The 19,345-nt window shown below is 40.3% G+C and overlaps 2 protein-coding genes and 1 long non-coding RNA gene across 3 annotated transcripts; 2 read left to right on the forward strand and 1 right to left on the reverse strand.

Annotated features, from left to right (window-relative positions):
• The first annotated feature begins 1,881 nt into the window (after nt 1-1,881).
• On the forward strand, nt 1,882-7,974 carry LOC131248869 (uncharacterized). The gene is made up of 3 exons (XR_009172513.1): nt 1,882-1,958; nt 7,252-7,332; nt 7,510-7,974. It is a non-coding gene; the product is annotated as an uncharacterized LOC131248869 (long non-coding RNA).
• Nucleotides 7,975-8,520: 546 nt separating this feature from the next.
• Nucleotides 8,521-11,101, forward strand: LOC131249652 (uncharacterized). Its single transcript, XM_058250436.1, has 9 exons — nt 8,521-8,574; nt 8,624-8,761; nt 8,958-9,071; nt 9,225-9,308; nt 9,431-9,481; nt 9,577-9,639; nt 10,322-10,368; nt 10,487-10,581; nt 10,655-11,101. Exons 1-9 carry the CDS (start codon nt 8,521-8,523, stop codon nt 10,855-10,857), a joined length of 849 nt encoding a protein of 282 aa, XP_058106419.1. The 3' UTR covers nt 10,858-11,101.
• Nucleotides 11,102-12,492: 1,391 nt separating this feature from the next.
• Nucleotides 12,493-19,285, reverse strand: LOC131249653 (helicase-like transcription factor CHR28). Its single transcript, XM_058250437.1, has 3 exons — nt 18,916-19,285; nt 18,541-18,683; nt 12,493-12,586 (listed from the first exon to the last, which is right to left on the reverse strand). Exons 1-3 carry the CDS (start codon nt 19,249-19,251, stop codon nt 12,493-12,495), a joined length of 573 nt encoding a protein of 190 aa, XP_058106420.1. The 5' UTR covers nt 19,252-19,285.
• Nucleotides 19,286-19,345: the final 60 nt, after the last annotated feature.

Below are 19,345 nucleotides of genomic sequence, written 5' to 3' on the forward strand. Positions count from 1 at the left end.
AAACCCCACCACTGTGAAGAGTGCACCAGAGGCTAGTGTAGAGTTACCCATTGAGGCCATTCTGGTAGTGTTTAAGTTTCGTGATGTCTTTCCTGATGATCTACCGGATGAGTTTCCCCCTATGATGGATATATGACACACCAAAACATGGGACACCATACTACTATAGCCGAGTTTGCGTTTAATAGTTCTATCGATAGGACCACTGATCTAAGTCCTTGTGAAGTCGTTACTGGTTACAAACCTAGGATACCTATTGATCTTGTCCCTATGTTGTTATCTCATAGGCCGTCAGAGTCTTTTGCGCATCACATTCATTCATGGCATCGAGAAATCAGGCAGAAGACCATGACTAGTAATGAACATTACACACTTTCTGCAGACCAACATAAACGTTTCAAGGAATTCAAAGTAATGGACTCTGTGATGGTCCGCATTAGGCCAGAGCAGTACCCTCAAGGAGCCGTTCATAAATTACATGCAAGTAGCGCTGGACCATTTAAAATTATAAAACGAAACGGTCTCAATGCGTATGTGGTAGATCTTCCACCTTCCATGGAAAGTAGTTCCACATTCAATGAGGAAGATCTAGTTGCATTTTAGGGGACCACTGATATATTGTCAAGCATATCACCTAACCATCCTGATTCTCCGGACCTTTCCCTTGATCCATGGCCCCCTCCCGACCCATTTTCCTAGCCTTTACCTCTCATACCTACCCGTCCTGACCCATTTTCCCAGCTACCACGTCCCATACCTACCCTTCCCGATCCATTTTCTTAGCCTCTACCTCCTATACTAACCCATCCCAACCCATCATCTCAGCCTTTACCTCCCATACCTACCATTCCGACACCCAGAGAGATAATAGAGGATATCCTTGACCATCAGATAGTTTCAATGTCAGACGGCGGGTTTCAGAAGTACCTGGTTAAATGGAAGTCACACCCAGCTTCAGACAGCACGTGAATCACTGAAAAGGAGTTTCAGAGACTTGATCCTGACATCTTGGAGTGGTTCAGGAGTTTTATTTCGCCAGTGGCGAAATCTTCACAGCTGGGGAGAGTTGATGGGGACATCAAGCGCGCACGCACGCTGCCCCCTACGTACATACCCAAGGAGGAGGAGGGCCTTACCGTTGATCTAGATCGATGACGATATCCAGGGAGGGCCTTTTAGCTAGAAGACTAAATTTTGGTTCATTGGAGTGGGCCCGGTAGTCAAGTAAAGCCCATCATAGGATCTCATGATCGTGACCCACTAGTCAGATTAATCTTATATTTTAGGTTTTGCTTATTAATGTTATTTAGAGTATTATGGACACTTTAAATTTCTTTGATTAGTTTTTATTTTGGTTTACTTCATCGCCAAGTAATAGGCTGCGCACATGGCGCGAGTTTTGGGGTATAGGTTTTTTCTTATAAATAGGCATTCCTTGTAGCTTTTTTATTGATTGAAGCTTAATGAAAATTTTACATTTTTCTACTCTTTCGAGTTCTCGAGTTGTGGAAATCCAATTGGGTGCGAAGCTCTCCCTTCATCGAAGGGTTAACTACCGTGGTGCGAAGTCACATCGATCCTGATTCGCCCCCATCCTCTACCATCTCTAATTCTCATCTCCTACCACCGTCCGCGCTTCAAATCTGTCATTTATTGCAACAATTTTTCTATTTACAGTAGAATTCCAGATTTTGGCCCTGCAGGATGGCTGAAACTTCGGCGGAGCACCACGCACAGACCGCGCATCCGATCGAAACGAAACTTGGGAGTTTTGAAGCCCTCCTCTGGCGACCAGAGCCAAGGAAGCGCTCTCCGCGTTCGGCGCCCCCTTGCACATGCGACAGGCCTGGCCCGCTGTCCGCGCACGAGGACTATCTCCAGTTTTTTTTCATTTTGAATGCTTGGGTTTGAACTTCAAAGCCAATGCTCTTTGCTAGTAGCCTCATTATGTCAATTGTGTTTTCAATGTTTACTTTTGAGGTTTGTAGCAATTTCTCACCATCACTTATGAAGGCTTGTCGTTCCTATCCTTGTGTTCGTTAGTCTCTATTTATTTGTTACTATGAATAATTAGACTTCATTAAAGAAGAGGAATCACTTTAGAGAGTATGAAGAAACCCACAACCTATAGAGGGCAATATGCCCCTTCTTGGCAAGCAAAAAGTTTATGCCTTCTAGATGTTATTTACCAAGCATGTTGTCTCTATAGTTCATAAAGATAATCCCAAATAAAATGTTTCTAGTTCTCTCCACAAAAGCCAAATGAAGTTTGTAAAAAAGTAGCAACATGTTTTTCAAAACATCCTTTAGGCAAGATAAGTTTTTTGGAATGAGCATAAGACAAGAGCAAGGAGTGATGGCTTCTACTTATGCAAATGAAACACATCAGCTAGACTGGAGAAAGTGGTTATGGTTACATGATTTGATCATTTCCCTCAAATTGGGACCTGAGGTTTGCAAAGCCTATGTGTGTCTTACTGTTAGGATATTCGAACAAGTACCCTAAGAGATACCTAAACTTGATTGGATTTGGTTTTGGATATTTAAAACTAGACTTGAACTCGGAAAGAACCCATCTGGGTTAGCTAGGCCTAGGTACGGGGGTACTAGGAAGCACGAACTCAACCTGTTAACAACCCTTTCAACAAAGTTCTCTAAGAGTTATGTGAAGCCCACTCATGTACAAGGCATGATGTCTATAAGGCATTGCATGTGCATACTAGTCGAATATGTAAGTTGTCAATCAAATGGGTAAGTTGATGGGACCATTAAGTAACCAAAACATAGTAGCCCACCTATATAGACCCATTAAGAAAACTAAAAAAATACAAAATGTATATAACAAAAAACAACATAACGAAATAGCAACCGAAACATAGTAGCCACCTATATATGCCTACCTGTAGATGTTGCCCTTCTTAAAGAGTAGTGAAACTGAAAGCAATTTCTGAAATTATGAAAGAAGTAAAGTGAAAGTCATAGCAAGCAAAAGGTGATATATGCAGAACATGTGGCCCAACCAATTAATAATATATGTGGGCATGTAGGGTTTTAACAGTCAAACCATCAGTTTGCTTTATCGTTTTTGCTATTTTGAAATAGGTTTAAACATTCTTGAGCCCTCCAGATTAGTAAAGTGAGACAACAATCGTCCTTTAGTAAAAGAGGGAGTGCAAATGGTTGGGTTAGGTTGGGTCAAGGGGTGCCCCGTACTCAACCCATTTAAGAATACAGCTATTGTTTTAGACCTAGACACAAATAAAAAAAATTCGGGTTTGGTCTAAGTCATGTTAAAATCGAAAGTCGCCGACCCATTAATTTAATGAATTAATACTGGCCACCTGACCCAAATTTGAACCATTTATCAAACGGGTTGTGCTTGGGCTAGTAGGGTTGTCAATGGGTATCCAATGCTAGGGGTACTCGATGGATCCGACCCATGAATACGACCTGATTTTAACAAGATTAAGGCCCAATAAATTGGACCCATTTAAAATTCAGGTTATGTTACCATACAACAAGACAAGTATGAGAAGAACATCCTAAACAAGTTGCTTGAGATACACGTGACAATGCCATATGGCTTAGGAGATGTTTTTTTTTTTTCCCTGAATATTAAATGTGTTTGATTCATACAGTTCCATACCTGGTTAATTGAGTATGATCTCATGAATACGACCTGATTTTAACAAGATTAAGGCCCAATAAATTGGACCCATTTAAAATTCAGGTTATGTTACCATACAACAAGACAAGTATGAGAAGAACATCCTAAACAAGTTGCTTGAGATACACGTGACAATGCCATATGGCTTAGGAGATGTTTTTTTTTTTCCCTGAATATTAAATGTGTTTGATTCATACAGTTCCATACCTGGTTAATTGAGTATGATCTCATGAATACGACCTGATTTTAACAAGATTAAGGCCCAATAAATTGGACCCATTTAAAATTCAGGTTATGTTACCATACAACAAGACAAGTATGAGAAGAACATCCTAAACAAGTTGCTTGAGATACACGTGACAATGCCATATGGCTTAGGAGATGTTTTTTTTTTTTTTTTCCCTGAATATTAAATGTGTTTGATTCATACTGTTCCATACCTGGTTAATTGGGTATGATCTCATGAATTCGACCTGATTTTAACAAGATTAAGGCCCAATAAATTGGACCCATTTAAAATTCAGGTTATGTTACCATACAACAAGACAAGTATGAGAAGAACATCCTAAACAAATTGCTTGAGATACGCATGACAATGCCATATGGCTTAGGAGAAGTTTTTTTTTTTTTCCTGAATATTAAATGTGTTTGATTCATACTGTTCCATACCTGGTTAATTGGGTATGATCTCATGAGTTCTCGAGTCCTTTTGGGTCCGGGTCTAGTTCCTAAAGACTCAGACCCGTAATTGATTACAAATATAGAATTTGATAGTTGATTTTGCCTCTTTCTATTTCTTTCGATCTTGTTACAGGTCTAAGTAGTTGCATAGGATCGACTTATGTCACAGACCACACGTTTGAACCACGTCTCGTATTTGCTTTATTGATATGCCAACCATTTCTTTGTTTGACATATTTAGTAATAAGAAGTTCCATCCATAAGGCCCTAATATTGATTGTCCGACCCACTTGTTTCTGTTAATGAAGAAGGATGTGGGCTATACAATTGGTAATAAGATTGAAAAAAAAGGAATTCCCTACACTTGTAGCATTTCTACATATTTTTTCATAAATTTTCCATTTTTCCTAAAATTTTCTGATGTTTTTCAAAAAAAATAAAATAAAAATAAAAATAAAATTTTTTGGGGTTGTGCGATCACATATGCGTTATGCCATCGCATATGCGCACAACTTCCTACTGTCGCACGTGATTGCTTATGCGATTTGTCAACATTGTAGAAAAGTGATGCAATTATATCCAAAACGAGTTCATATCATCAAATCATATAAGATAAGTGTGTAAACATGACTAATACATTCTAAAGCCAATAAGGAAGTAAAAATTATAATGTATTGATACAAAATCATGGATAAGTAACTTGGTTCCATTGATTTTAAACCACCTAAACAAGAAAAAAACACTTTAAATTACAAAAAAAACTCACTGATTGGGTTCTGGTTGGTATTCGCTCTAATCTCGATTTCCCCACCAAAATCATCTTCTTCTTCTTTTTTCCCAATCAACTTCCAAGTCCTCTGAGGAATCTAATCCCCAAAAAAGTTAGGAAAAATGGATTTTTAGCATTTTTTTTTCTGTTATTTTTTCATGAAGGGCATTGTTCTCTCAGTATCGTTGATATATATATATATATATATATATATACACAGACAGAGAGAGAGAGAGAGAGAGAGAGAGAGAGAGAGAGAGAGAGAGAGAGAGAGTGTCACACTTGCTTGTAAGTTGCAACTTTCTCAATTGAACTTAGCCATCAAGAGAATGCAGTATGCATGCTTTTCGGTTAAGGCTTGTTCATGGGAGTATCATTCTGGATTGGGAACTGGGATGTGAGAATCCCATTGTAGAGCAACTTGTTAAACTCTAAAGATAAATTTCATGCTCACAAATTTAGGTAGATCTTGAAGTCTATCAGTGCACAAATTCAACTTTCGAGCTCACTATATATCAAGTGTACACATTTGTTAACATCGTGTCTATTTGCTTCATTTTTATTTTCACCTGATAATCTTTTGGCTTCGTCTACAATTTGTCTTTTTTTAGGTTCTTGTCATACTGAACTAATTTATTTTGATATTCTTGCCTACATTTAGGTTTAATAATGTTGAAGAACAACCCAACATACCTTGTCCAAAGAGGCATATTCCAATTACTAAAATAGAGTAATGTAAAGAAGTGCAATGATTTGGAAGCTTCTGTGGTATTTTACTATCTCACTCATATTTTTGTCATCCTAGTTGTAAATGTACTTGGGGCAAGTAGCATCATATCATGTTGTGGTTTTCTTTTCACTGGAACTTGTAATTTAGTACTTAGCCTAATTAGCAATTCCTACTAGAAACCACATTATTCGATTCTATTTTTTTTTTTCTCCTTTTTAAATTACTAGATACTAGGGAAGACTTCTATCAGGCTAGAATGAAAGCCACAAGTTGCATGTGGTTGGTTTCATCATCTTTGATCTGACAAGTCCATCATGTCGGGCCTGGATTGACTTGATCCAGTACTTGCTTTGACTAATCCTTAGACCTAAAGATGTATGCGGATTTCGAGGTTTCAATGTTATGTTCTTTAGCTCAGCTATAGGTTTAAATAGTGGCTGACATATGGGTGTCCTTGGGTGCATGCATCAAGATGCAGTTGAGGCCCGTATGTTCCGACATGGGATTCTTGTGAGGGCAAGGAGAACTTTCCAAGTAGAGTGGGAAGGATTTTTGCAAGATGTTTTCGCTTCCATATTGGTCACATATTTTGGTTAAATTCATGGCTAGAGGATTGCTCTTCTCTTATGGTCAACGACTTAAGAAAGAAATGGAAGTTTCATATTATTGTTATGAATGGTGTGTATGGTGTAGTGCTTTGAAGAAATCTTTATGAAAATAGAAAGAATTGACATGCCGATCTTGTCTCTAAAAGGGCCAGGAATTCTTCCTTACACAAGTGATCAAAATAGCTAAATTCCAAACAATCATTTCGTTGGTTGGGTGAATGAGTCAGTCTAGTTGTGCGGTACTATTCAAGCGTCTTGGCTCTACCACTCACACGTTAACGTCCTCTCATCTTGTGGTCATTATCTCTCATCTATTCATTCTTCTTTCCTGATCCTGCCCTAGTTGCATGTGGCATGTATTGAATCCAGGGAGGGAGATATGAAAGTGTGGACTAGGTCCAAGAAAGTAGGGTTCAGCTAGTAAGTAGAACTATCTACTGTTCAGTTAGTTACTCGTTGGTAAAATGGTGTGGAAATTTTATCTTCCATTAAATTTCATTAATTTTCAATGCATTAGATGAATCTAAAATAGAAGTTTAGTTGAATACATCCCAAAATATTATAATGAGATTCGTCGGGACTTTAGTAGTTGGATTTGGCCACATTCATAATTTCCATCTAACATCACATAGATTTATAACTATCAATTCAAGAATGGTCACCTACACCTCAAAACATGACACTTTATCATCCACCTACGGTATACACTGTTTTGATCTATTCACAAGTGCATGCTGCAGCTGCACTAAGACATCTGAGATGGAGGAGATTACTGGATGTCTCATTCACATTGGAGGGTGGGAAACAGACTTACATTACTTATATGAGCTGTGTACCAGCAGTAGCAGAAGAAAAGTTGACAGTTCTAGGTTTTGAGGTAGGGAAATCTAATTACTTTCTCTATCCATTGTGATTGGTTATGCTCTTCTTGCATTTGGGTCCTGCTCACACATGCGTATCTTGTCTAAATATTAGATTGTGCTGGTAATTTTTTCGTTAATTGGCATTTGATGTTGACTACCCTGTAACTGCCTATCTGACTACTGATGTGTAGGAATCTGAAATTAAATGTGAGCACTTAAGGATTTATTGGAACCTTCAGCTAAGTTCATCCAATGTGTTTGTGGAATCCCTATCTGAGAGAAGTTGATCAGCTATTGCAGACCCAAAACATATGCAAACAAACATGACCTTACAGTGGGAGAAATTGTCGGGGAGCAGTTCTTGAATTGGAATCGCTTCATGTTCAAAACTGTAGTGGATTCCAACCACTAATTAGGAGGGTCAAACCCCTAGGCTAAACCAGTTGCAGATTTGAAAGAAAAAGAGAAAAAAAAACTGAATTTTCATTGATTTACCCAAATATATGGGTACACTAGTGCTGTAAACAGTCTGGGCAGCCCATCAGGTGTTTGGTCTTGACCTGACTTTAGTGAGGCTCAGGCTTGATTATTAAGCATTTTGCATGCAGGCTGGGCTCGAGCATAGTCTTTGAAGCCCGATTGCTATTCTTGCTAGACTTGGGCCAAAACAGGGGCTGAGCACAGCCATTTGATGCAGGGGCATGTGCCTGACGCCTATCTAAAGTGAGTTCCCAATTAGTGTAGGCTTGCACCAAGTTAGTTAGGAACAAGTTAATGAGACATTTGCGTGAAGAGATCTCAAGGTGCATGTTGTTTGCGTGGCTATTTTGTTATGTTGTTTTTTGTTATATACATTTTGCATTTTTTAGTTCTCTTGGGAGGAACCTTTTCTAGCAAAATGGCTAGAAGATCCTAACCTTCCTATTTTTACATTTTGTGATCAACTTGGGAGGAACCTTTTCTAGCAAAATCGATATGCACTATCCATTTTCCTTTCCATTCATCGGAAGGTTAGGATCCTTCCAATTAAAATAAAAATAAAAATTGATTGGGTTCCACGTGATGAATGGTCCAGACCAATAATCGAACCTTTATACTATAATCAATATGGTCAGGACATTTTCATAGTTGTTGATCATAAAGAGATTCCTGGGAGGGATGCATAATCTAAGGTCAGAATCATAATAGGTGGCACATCAACGATGCCTGTCAACACCATTTCTCTTGCTTGTCTTCATGACTTGACATCCTTTGATGTATGATCTTGAGCTTAGTATCTATTTTTTTCTCTCTACCTTTCTTTAGGTTGTCCCCCACATTACAGATGTTGTTCAAGAGTGGATTGAGCGTGTAACAGTTATTCCTGTGGATGGGAAAGAAGGCCTAGCTGACGTATGTGTCATAGAACTGGGCGGAATGATAGCTGGAATTGACTTTGAAGTGGTAATTTTATGTTTGTCCTTGCATTGGATAAACAGCTCAGCATGTGGACTATCATCTTTGGTGGTATTACAATGTTGGCAATTTTTTGTGTAGGGGATATCGAATCTATGCCGTTTATTGAGGCTTTGGGTCAATTCTCTTATCGTGTGGGAAAGGAGATTTTGCATCTGATCATATTGGACCCTGATGCTTATAGAGCTCTAGATCCATCACACAATTAATCTTCTTCCCATTCTTTTTCACAGGCACAGGCAACTTCTGTCTCATTTATGTCAGTCTTGTTCCTGTTTTGAATGTCGTTGGTGAACAGGTAGATAATAGTGGCTTCTGCTAGTTACTTGCACTGGTGGATACATAATCTATTCCATTAGTAGGCATAAGAATTAACTCAGCTGTATGCAACCTCTTAAGTTATAACCCAGTATTTGGGCTTGACGGTGATGCTGTTGTTTTCCACCTTCAGAAAACAAAGCCAACTCAGCACAGTGTTCGGGGACTGCGAGGACTGGGATTGACTCCACATATCTTAGCTTGTCGCAGTGCTACGGTCTCGACCTCTCTCTATGTTTCTGTTGTGCATTTTTTGTTTGTTTGTGTGTGTCCGTGCATGCAGGCACGCACATATATCATATCTTTCATCTGATGCCTATTTTTTAATGTCTTGGATAGGCACTTGATGAAAATGTCAAAGAAAAATTGTCACAGTTTTGCCATGTTCCGGTAATGTAGCCAGAATATTGATATTATTGCTTCTTTAAAACTGTTTTGTATTGGGTATGAGAAATTTTAACCATTCGAATACAATTTTCTTTCAGGCGGCAAACATCATCATCCTTCATGATGTTTCAAACATTTGGCACATTCCTTTGCTATTAAGGGTAGGTGATATCTTTTTCAGAGTTTGTATACAGTTCTGATGAAACTTGGATACAGACGTGTGGTGGTGTCTCCTGCTTGTTAGATGAGCTTGGTAGAGATAGTGTAGTGTTTGTGAGTGATCCAGGGTTCAATTCCTGATAGCTCTGTGGGCCCCACCATCATGTGTGATGGACATCCAGGCCGTGCATTTGGTAGGTCCCCTCTAGGCTATTGGATGTGTGAAAAATCAGCCGTATCGGGAACTCAGGTGGGCCACACCATCCGAAACCATGGGAAATCATGCCTAAAACATCTAGAAGCACTTGATGGGGCCCACCTGAGTATTGTAATGGCTTGAAATTTGATGTGACCCCTCATCCAAGTGAGACACAATGGATGGGTTGGATGTCTAAACCAAATCTCACTGGGCCCTATATACTATCAAGAAGGTTTCAATGGGCGGGCATCCACTCTCAACTGTTATCTATGGTGTGGCCCACTCACCTAAGTCATGGATTGGCCTGATTTTTAGGCCCGTGGCTCACCGTGGAAGGGTGCACCTGATTGATGGGAGTAATGTGGAAATGAGTTGTTTTATAGTTTTACCGGTATCTTTTCTTGTCATAGCTAACCACTTCAAGGATTATGTTCAACAAATTGTATATCTTCTAACAACAATCATGTGGTTCTTTGTCTTCATAGAACCAGAAGGCACATGAAGCTATTTTGAAAGTGCTGAACCTTCTATGGTTTGTCTACTGTACTCATCTCGTCTCCTGTATCACCACGTTTTGCTTGGTGCTGAACTATGTCATGAATATTTACCGTACGATATAACATTCTCCTTGACTATGCCATTCATTACAGCAGGGTTACTAGGGAGCCCATATTGGAGGAATGGACCAGCAGGGCTGGACTCTGTGACAGGTTGCATGATCCTGTACGTCTCAGACATTTTTCATGTTGGTAATCTTTGCTTTAGCTTCATGGTTAGATGATTGCAAGTCAAGCACTAACGTACAACATGATCTGCAGGTCAGAATTGCAATGGTCGGAAAATATACTGGCCTTTCAGATTCTTACCTCTCTGTGTTGAAGGTGAATGCTTTTGTCACTCTGTATTTCCACTTTCCAGAGCATTGAGGCAGTTGCTGTTCATGCCTTATTTCCATACGCAGTTGTTGTCCATCCCGTTTTACTGTAAATTACTGTCAGTGTGTTGGCTGTCCATCCCTTAAAATCGATAGTTTCCAGGTACCTGATCCGGTGATTGTTGGAAGGTGATAAAACATTGTTGGTTTTGTAAATATTGCAGTAGAATATTGAGGATAGGAACCCACATAAATGCGTAGCATGTATATTTAATCTAAGTAGTTTGGGGCCTTTTTCATTCCAAAAGAATGACAGAAGATAGTCCGTTGTGTTCAAGTAAGTTTCACACTCAAAATGATTGTTCTTCTTCCTTGGGAATAAGTTTCAACATAGACCAAAGGAAAGGTGCTTCAAGCAACTGCAAGCGGAACATGATCCGTTGCTCCACAAGGTTCCAATGCCTTGTAAGTTTTTAAATTCTTGTTCACATATCCCTTTCATCCCATTAGTCTCGCCCCTTTCAGTACCTTATCTTGCATCAAGCCCCAATAACGCAGGGGCATTTTCACACTGGGCTCGAGTGGGGTTGCCTGTTGGATGCAGGGGCACACTCGGGGCGGGTGACCCATGCGATTTGGGGCCCACGGGGGAGGTCTCGTGTTCGAGACTCCTTACCAAGGGTGACTAATGCGTATTTCACACCGGGCTCAAGTGGGGTAGCCCGTGAGATGCGGGAACACACTTGGGGTGGGCGGCCCATTTGATTTGGGGCCCACGAAGGGGGTTCGGCCGAGGTCCTAACCTATGAGATGTGGGGCCTGGGCTATGAGATAAAGGGATTAATTCGCCATACTCTAACAGTTCGAGCTTTTAGAACAAGTGGTTAATTGTCCTGCATCAAATTGGTATCAGAGCGGGAGGTCTTGTGTTCGAGACTTCTCACGGGGGGTGATTAATGCAGGGGCATTTTCACACTAGGCTCGAGTGGGGTCGCCTGTTGGATGCAGGGGCATACTCGAGATGGGTGACCCATGCGATTTGGGGCCCACGAGGGAGGTTCGACTGAGGTCCTAACCCATGAGATGTGGGGCCTGGGCTATGAGATAAAGGGATTAATTTGCCATACTCTAACAGTTCGAGCTTTTAGAGCAAGTGGTTAATTGTCCTGCATCACCCAACTTGAAAACATCTACAACACAAGTGGGTTGAACCTCCTACCTAGTATCATCTGGACTCCACATCACCTCCACCTCATCACACCCTCTGAAGGAATCAAATCCAACATTTTAGCATCTACCCACCTACTTGTTGAATCTATTAGGATTAGGGTGTTAAACCAACTTTTTCGCCATGAACAATTTTTATGGGATCAACTGCAGCAGGTGCATGCATGTTTGTGCTTTGTATATAATAAGAACATATACTCAATATCTAAATTAGTCTCTTTTTCTTTGTGCGGTACAAGATGATGCAATGCTTCAGTTTCTAATTTAGATCCCTTCCATTCACAAAACCCCTACCATCTGTGCAGGCCCTTTTGCACGCTTTTATTGTTTGTCGCAGGAAACTTATAGTGGAGTGGGTTCCAGCGACTGACCTGGAAGACACAACTGCAAAAGTCGTTTAATGATTGTAACTTCAAGCCATCTACTTCAGTTGACACAATTTCCAACATTTTCTCTTTGCAGGCGCCCGATGTTTATAAAGCTGCATGAAGGTTGTTGAGGGTGAGCATTTTTCTTTGGTTTGAATTTTCTAATTTCATTCTTACACTGGTTTTCTTAGGATGCTGGACTCTTTTCTTGCCTTCGTCTATCATTCACAGTTTGTTTGCTAGTCCTCTGAATAGTTTTCTTAGGAGCGTACTTTATAAAGCTGCAAGGAGGGGCAGTTTCCAGAAAATCATTAAGCACAAAGCACCAACATACATGAAAGGTCAAGCTAAAATAGTTGGCTGCTCAAAATAGGAACCTATTTCCCTAGTTTTTACTCTCATATGGCCTTTTTGAGTTTTGGATCCCCCATATTTTTGATATCTTGTACTAAAATGATATACCAAAGTAGATAGACGGAGTTGATTTCTAGAAACCATCACGGTGGGCCCTATCTAGCATCCAAGGCAGGAACTTCCGCATCCCCTTGTTCAAGAAAGCCAGAAAGCAGTGCGGACGCAGATTTATGCCAAAGCCTTCCGCGGACGTTCCTCCGCAAGGATTCTAAGTAAGGCCCAGCGACATCTTTGTGGGAAATCTACCATGTTCATCCTTTTTTCGAGCTTATTTTAGGAAAATATTGAAAGAAAGTGGTGGATCCAAAACTTAAGTGGGAGAGAAATATCTACGTTGAAACCTTCTTGGGATCCACCTTGATGTTTATATGCCATCCAAACCTTTTATAATGTCATTACCATTGTGATAAAGTGAAGATACAAAAAATTTAGCCTGAAATAAAGCTTTTATGGCCATGAAAATGTTTCAACGGTTCTCAATGAATACCCACTGTTTCCTCTCGTGTGGTCCACTTGAATTTTTTACCTCCTAATTTTTGGCCTAATAACCTAAAATGAGATCTAAAAACGGATGAACGGGGTAGATTTCTCAAAGACATTGATTTTGGCCCCACCAAGCATCCTTGTGCAGTAACTTCCTGCAAAGGGCTTTGTAGGAAATCCGCGTCCACTAATGAGTAGTGACGCTCTTCTTGTTCACTATTGTTCCACTTGTCTAGGTATTCTTGGCTGAAAAGGAGGCGTGGCAGATATAGATGCGAATTGCATACTACCCCTGCCACCAGCCATTGGCTGGTGGTCGGTGCTCTGTGGGCCCCACCATGATGTATGTGTTTCATCCTTGTCGTACATCTATTTTTATAGATAATTTTATAGTATGAGAGAAAATTTGAATTATATATCAATCTCAAGTGGACCACATTACAGGAAACAGTGTTGAATGAACGTTAACCATTAAAAACATATCGGGGGCTATAAAAGTTTTGGATCAAGCTGATATTTATTTTTTCCCTTCATCTGGGTCTTTATGACCTAATCAACAGATTGGATGTCACATAAACAGTACAGTGGGCCTTAGGAGGATTTTAATGGTGGATATCCAATCATTATTGTTTTCCTGTGGTGTGGTCCACCTAAGATTTATATCCCTGTCATTTTTTCGTATCAATCCTAAAAATGATCTGTAAAAATGGATGAACGGAATGGATGAAACACATACATCATTGTGGGGCCCACAGAGCACCGACCACCAGCCACATGGCTGGTGTCTGGGGGAGTAGCCAATCCGTTTCCCACTCCGGCCTCCTTTCTTTCTTTCTTTTCTTTTGTTTTGTTTTGTTTTTTTGTTGGGGCCACCTTTCTGAAAAATCCACCTCGTTCATCCGTTTTTCAGATCATTGTAAGGGCTACGTTTCTGAAAAATCCACCTCGTTCATCCGTTTTCCAGATCATTTTAGGACATTAGAATAAAAATATTGTGGAACTCAAGGTGGCCGTACAAGAAGGAAAATTAGATAAAGAGTTTACTACCGTTGGAACCTTTTTGGGCTCCACCTTGAGGTTTATATGCCATCCAAACTATTTATAAGGTTATTCCCACTTAGATTTGGTGAAAAACACAAGAAATTTAACTTATACGAGACTTTTGTGGTTATAGGAATGTTTAAACGGTGGTCATTGAATCTCCACTGTTTCCTCTCATTTGGCACACTTGAGTTTTGAATCCAACTGATTTTTGGTATCATGTCCTGAAATGATCTGGGAAAACATATAGACGGACTAGATATTTAAGAAACATTATGGTGGGCCTCACCAAGCATCACAGCTGCCAAAGGCTTCTGCAGTAAATCGGCCTCCGATGTCTCGCATTTCACCATTGGTGTACTGCACACCAGCGACCTCGAGCACCACAACGGTACGATCGGTATAAATTTGAAACGGATGGCCTACTCCTACCCCCAGCCAATGGCTGGTGGTCGGTATTCCGTGGGCCCCACCATGATGTATGTGTTTCATCCATGCCGTCTATCTATTTTTCTAGATCATCTTATGGTATGAGAACGAAAATGAGGTATATCCCAATCTCAAGTGGACCACATTACATTAAACAGTGTTGAATGAATGTAGATCATTAAAAACTATTTGGGGGCCATAAAAGTTTTGGATCAAGCTGATATTTGTTTTTTTACATTCATCTATTCATCTAGGTCTGTATGACCTAATCAACATATTGGATGTCAAATAAACAGTATAGTGGGCCTTATGAGGATTTTAATGGTGAATATCCAATCACTATTGTTTTCCTGTTGTGCGGTCCAACTGAGATTTATAACCCTCTCACTGTTGGGATTAGATATAAAATCATCTTTAAAAATGAATGAACAACATAGATGAAACACATACATCATGGTGGGGCCCACAGAGCACTGAGCAGCCACCAGGCTAGTGGCAGGGAGCATCCAATCCGTTTCCGTGGGTAAATGATGGAAAAGTTCTTGTAGGAATAATAGAAGAGGAAGAGCTGACAGTCCTCGAGCACCGCAGAAGATAGATTTCACACACCAGCTATAGCTACTGGTACATGTCGTGCATAGACGAGCGTCGACGCTCCTCCGACTCTGAGCTGTACAAACGCTTCAAAGGAGATCAATGGTAGATGGGCCCACAGTGATGTATTTATTATATCCACACCGTTCATCCATTCTTGGATATCATTTTAGAGCATTATACAAAAAAATGAATCGTATCCAAAGATCAAATGGACCACGCCACAAATAGCAGCGGGGATTATGATTTTCACTGTTAAAAAATTCGTAGGGCCCACCATAACTTTTATTCCTAAAAGGGTTTCAATGGTAGAAGTTCAATCCCCACTGCTTCTTGCACTGTGGTCCACTTGATAGGCTTGAGCTGAAAAATAAGACAAATCCAAAGATCAAGTGACCACATTGCAAAAGGTAGTGGGGGATTGAACGTCTACCACTGGAACCCTTTTGGGGTGACAGAAGTTTTGGATCATTATGAAATTTGTTTTTCCTCTTCATCCATGTATTTGTGACCTTATTTAACAGATTGGATGGAAAATAAACTTTATGGTGGGTCCTACGAATATTTTAACGGTGAAAATAATTATCCTCTCTGCTATTTTTGGTGTGGTCCATTTGAGCTTTGGATATTATTCATTTTTTGTTTACTGCTCTAAAATTATCTCGAAAAATGGATGAACGGTGTGGATATAAATAATACGGGCGCGGATTGGATGAGATTATAAGGACTTCTTACTTACCTTACTTGGTGAAGGGAAACTATGATTTTCTTTCACTCTAAACATCAGTCGCCTCTTTGAAACTGGAGTCTTAGTAATGCTTATGTTTTGGGTGCTTTGCTTGTTGTTTGATGTCTCCACAACAGTTGCATGTGAATCTCTCCTTCTGTTGCTTGTACCATAAACTTAAATGCAGACATAACTAGAACCTTCCTCACCACTGATTGAAGAGGCAGTTCATTAGTAGTGTAAGTGTGTGAGTTCCAATCCGCACATCAGGTGGGGCACACTGTGAATATATCATCTGACATTGTAGCCACAGTATAGTCTTTAAATCGATACTGAAAGGGAATTTACTCTTGCTCGGGTGGTAGACTCTCAGGAGTTTCAACACCGGGTCAAGGGTTCGAGTACCCATAGGTGGTGAAATTCCACTAAGGAGTGAGTGTGTGGGGGTGTGTGTGCGTGTGTTAAAAAAAAAAAAAAAAATCGATACTGAAAATTTGGGGACACTTCAGGTAGGACTGTTTACCACTTTTCATCTTAGCCAGCCATTTCATAGCCACTGACTTAATAGTCAGGATCCACAATGCAGTCTGTGGATTATGTCACATCTCTAACCGGCGTGCTTTTTGAGTAGTTTGGATTGAGTTACTTGTTTTTACCTTGTGTATGTTGCAATGCGTGCGTTTGGATAGTGATGCTCCAATGTAGGTTGATGCAGGACTTCACACCCAACTTCATCTTAAAACCTAATATAGCCTATGACATTGTAGGGCCGTTTGGGTACAACATGATAAGTTTTTTTTTTTTTTTTTTTTTTTTTAATTATTATTATTATTTAAGTTAATAAGTTACTCTTTTTAAAAAAAAAAAAAAAAACAACTTATGTAAGTTAATAAGTTACTTTTTATTTTTTTAATACTTAGGTTAGTTTGACAAACACTATTATAAAAGTAGCTCTTGTGAAGAAAGTTACTTTACTTTTGCTTTTTTAACTTTTTACTTTTTACTTTCTGCCTCTCTCTCTCTCTCTCTCTCTCTCTCTCTCTCTCTCTCTATGAGATGGATGGTCCATGTCAAAGGAGGCCCTACATGATGGAAGGTCCACATGAAAGGTGGGGCCTACACATTGGATGGTCCACATCAAAGGTGGGCCCCACATGATGGACAGCCCAAATCAAATGGGATGGTCTACATTGAAGGTAAGATCTATGTGATGGATAGTTCACATTGAAGACAAGGCCAAGGTGGGCCCAACACAATGAACAGTTCACATCAAAGGTTGGCACCCAGAGGATGGACGGTGGATAAGTACTTATGTAATGTTAGAAACCAAACATTTTTTTTTACACGCTCACATCCACACGCTATAATCGGTACTTGAACCATTTACTCCTAGCAGATAACCGGGCTCTTGAATTGGAGGGTTGAAATCCTTTGTTATTTTCCTGTGTCTTCTGCTCCTCCATGAGAGTGGCAGTGGACCAGGGTAGCCCACCTGTCTTTGGATAGGTCTTGGAATTATTAGCTTGGCTTATGGTTAGGACTTGGGCCTGGTATGTATGGTCAAATCTATTTTTGAGGTGGGTTTGTGCTCAAGTCAGTTTAGCTCAACCCTAGCTGTTCTAGCCTAGCCTGACATCATATATGCATGTCTTGTATCCTACAAACATGCCATTGTAATCCTCAATTAGGCAATCCATGCATATTGAATACAGACAGTTGATTTCGTTCCTCTTGAGTACATTACAAGAAAATGGGCCTTAGCCGACCGATGGGCTAATCCTTTGCCGGCAGCCAGTTTTAACGGCTGCCGGCAGGTCCGTATAGATATATATAAAAGAAAAAAAAACCTAACCTATCGCGTGCCTCTCTCTCCCTCTCTCTGCCGCTCGCTCTCCTTCTCACTCCCTCTCTCTGCCACTCGCTTTCCCTCTCACTCCATCACTTTGCCGCTCGCTCTCCCTCCCTCTCTCTGCCTCTCCTTCTCCGTCTCTGGCCCTCTCCCTCTCCCTCTCCCTCCCTCTCTCTGCCTCTCCTTCTCCCTCTCCGATCGCTCTCCCTCTCTCTCTCTCTCTTTCTCTCTCTCTCTCAAAACCCTAGTCCTCTCTCTCTCTCTATCTCCTCGGCCCTCTGCTGCAACATCAGGTATCTCTCTTCGCTCGATCTACCGCACATCAAGGAGCATTCTGCTGCAACATCAGGTATCTCTCTCTCTCTCTCTCTCTCTCTCTCTCCCCTTATCTATTCATATCAATTTGGGCATTTTTTGGCATTTTTTTAATCCTTCAAGTAACATTGTGCAATGATTTGTGTATTGGGATTTTTTGAGTTTTGAATCCCTAATTAGGGATTTGTAGTGTCGATTCCCTAATTGCGGATTAGTGTAGAGGTGTTGTCTGAGAGAAGACAGTCATGTATCAGAGGTTCATTTGCATGAAGATGTTGATATGGGGCTAGAAAAGTTTTGGATCCCTTCGTCCAGGTCTGTTTGATCTAATCAATAGGTTGGATGGCAAATAAAGATTACAGTGGGCCCTAATCTCAAGATGCCTATGCCCAATTCGATGTGCCCTGTCAGTAGCTTGTTCTTCGGTAGTTGGGCTCCACCAAGGATCTAGAAGAATAATGTGACAGGCAGCAACCATGTTTAGACCGAGATTTCCAGCCTTCAATGACATGATCATGACAGTCACCTGAAGAAAAAAAAATAAAAAAAAATCAAGTTTTAATCAATGTATAATACATTTCTAGAAGGCAACAGAAAAATAACAAAGGGAACTTTTACTACATCTCATGCACCATGCATCTCTTAAAAAAAAAACAACAGGAAAGTAAGAATAAAAAGAACCCATAAGGCTGAAACTGAGCTTCATACTAATGACAGCAATGAACTTTACACATTTCTGTAAGGCTGAAGTGTCGAACCTCTGGATCAGCGGTGAAATCTTTCACTGCCCTGTCTCTTGATGCCAGAGACATCCTCCCATCAAGTCTCCTGTACTGTATACATGATTGGTTTAATGAAATCTCAAGTAAGTCCAGCATGCAAGTCCATTGGGAGAAAACAATAGCCTTGTCAGGTAGTTCAGATTGCATTGTAGAGTTGAAAGATGTATTTGTTTTAGCATGGCCATTAGAGTAGCCTTGCTCTGAGATACGGTCATAAGTGCTTTCTACAGAGAGAGCTACATCTTTGCATCCCTCACAACTAACTGTGGAACTTGGATTCTTTAATTTACAAACTGAATGAAGAATCTCCATTGCAGATCCAATTTTTTAGAACTGCACAAACTCTGCCCAGCTGCTTGGATGGGTCAGTGTATCTGGTTTTATTGGGTCATTGTAGCTGACAATT

This window comes from Magnolia sinica, chromosome 6 (assembly GCF_029962835.1).
Source record: "Magnolia sinica isolate HGM2019 chromosome 6, MsV1, whole genome shotgun sequence".
Lineage (NCBI taxonomy): Eukaryota > Viridiplantae > Streptophyta > Magnoliopsida > Magnoliales > Magnoliaceae > Magnolia > Magnolia sinica.

Coding starts and splice junctions, on each gene's coding strand:
- LOC131249652 (XM_058250436.1), top strand. CDS start 8,521: ATGCCTGTCAACACCATTTCTCTTGCTTGTCTTCATGACTTGACATCC. Junction 9,309..9,430: donor TAGCTTGTCGCAGTGCTACG/GTCTCGACCTCT, acceptor TGTCTTGGATAG/GCACTTGATGAAAATGTCAA. Junction 9,640..10,321: donor ACATTCCTTTGCTATTAAGG/GTAGGTGATATC, acceptor TTGTCTTCATAG/AACCAGAAGGCACATGAAGC.
- LOC131249653 (XM_058250437.1), bottom strand. CDS start 19,251: ATGGAGATTCTTCATTCAGTTTGTAAATTAAAGAATCCAAGTTCCACA. Junction 18,684..18,915: donor ATTTCACCGCTGATCCAGAG/GTTCGACACTTC, acceptor TTTTTTCTTCAG/GTGACTGTCATGATCATGTC. Junction 12,587..18,540: donor GCACATCGAATTGGGCATAG/GCATCTTGAGAT, acceptor CCCTCCTTGCAG/CTTTATAAAGTACGCTCCTA.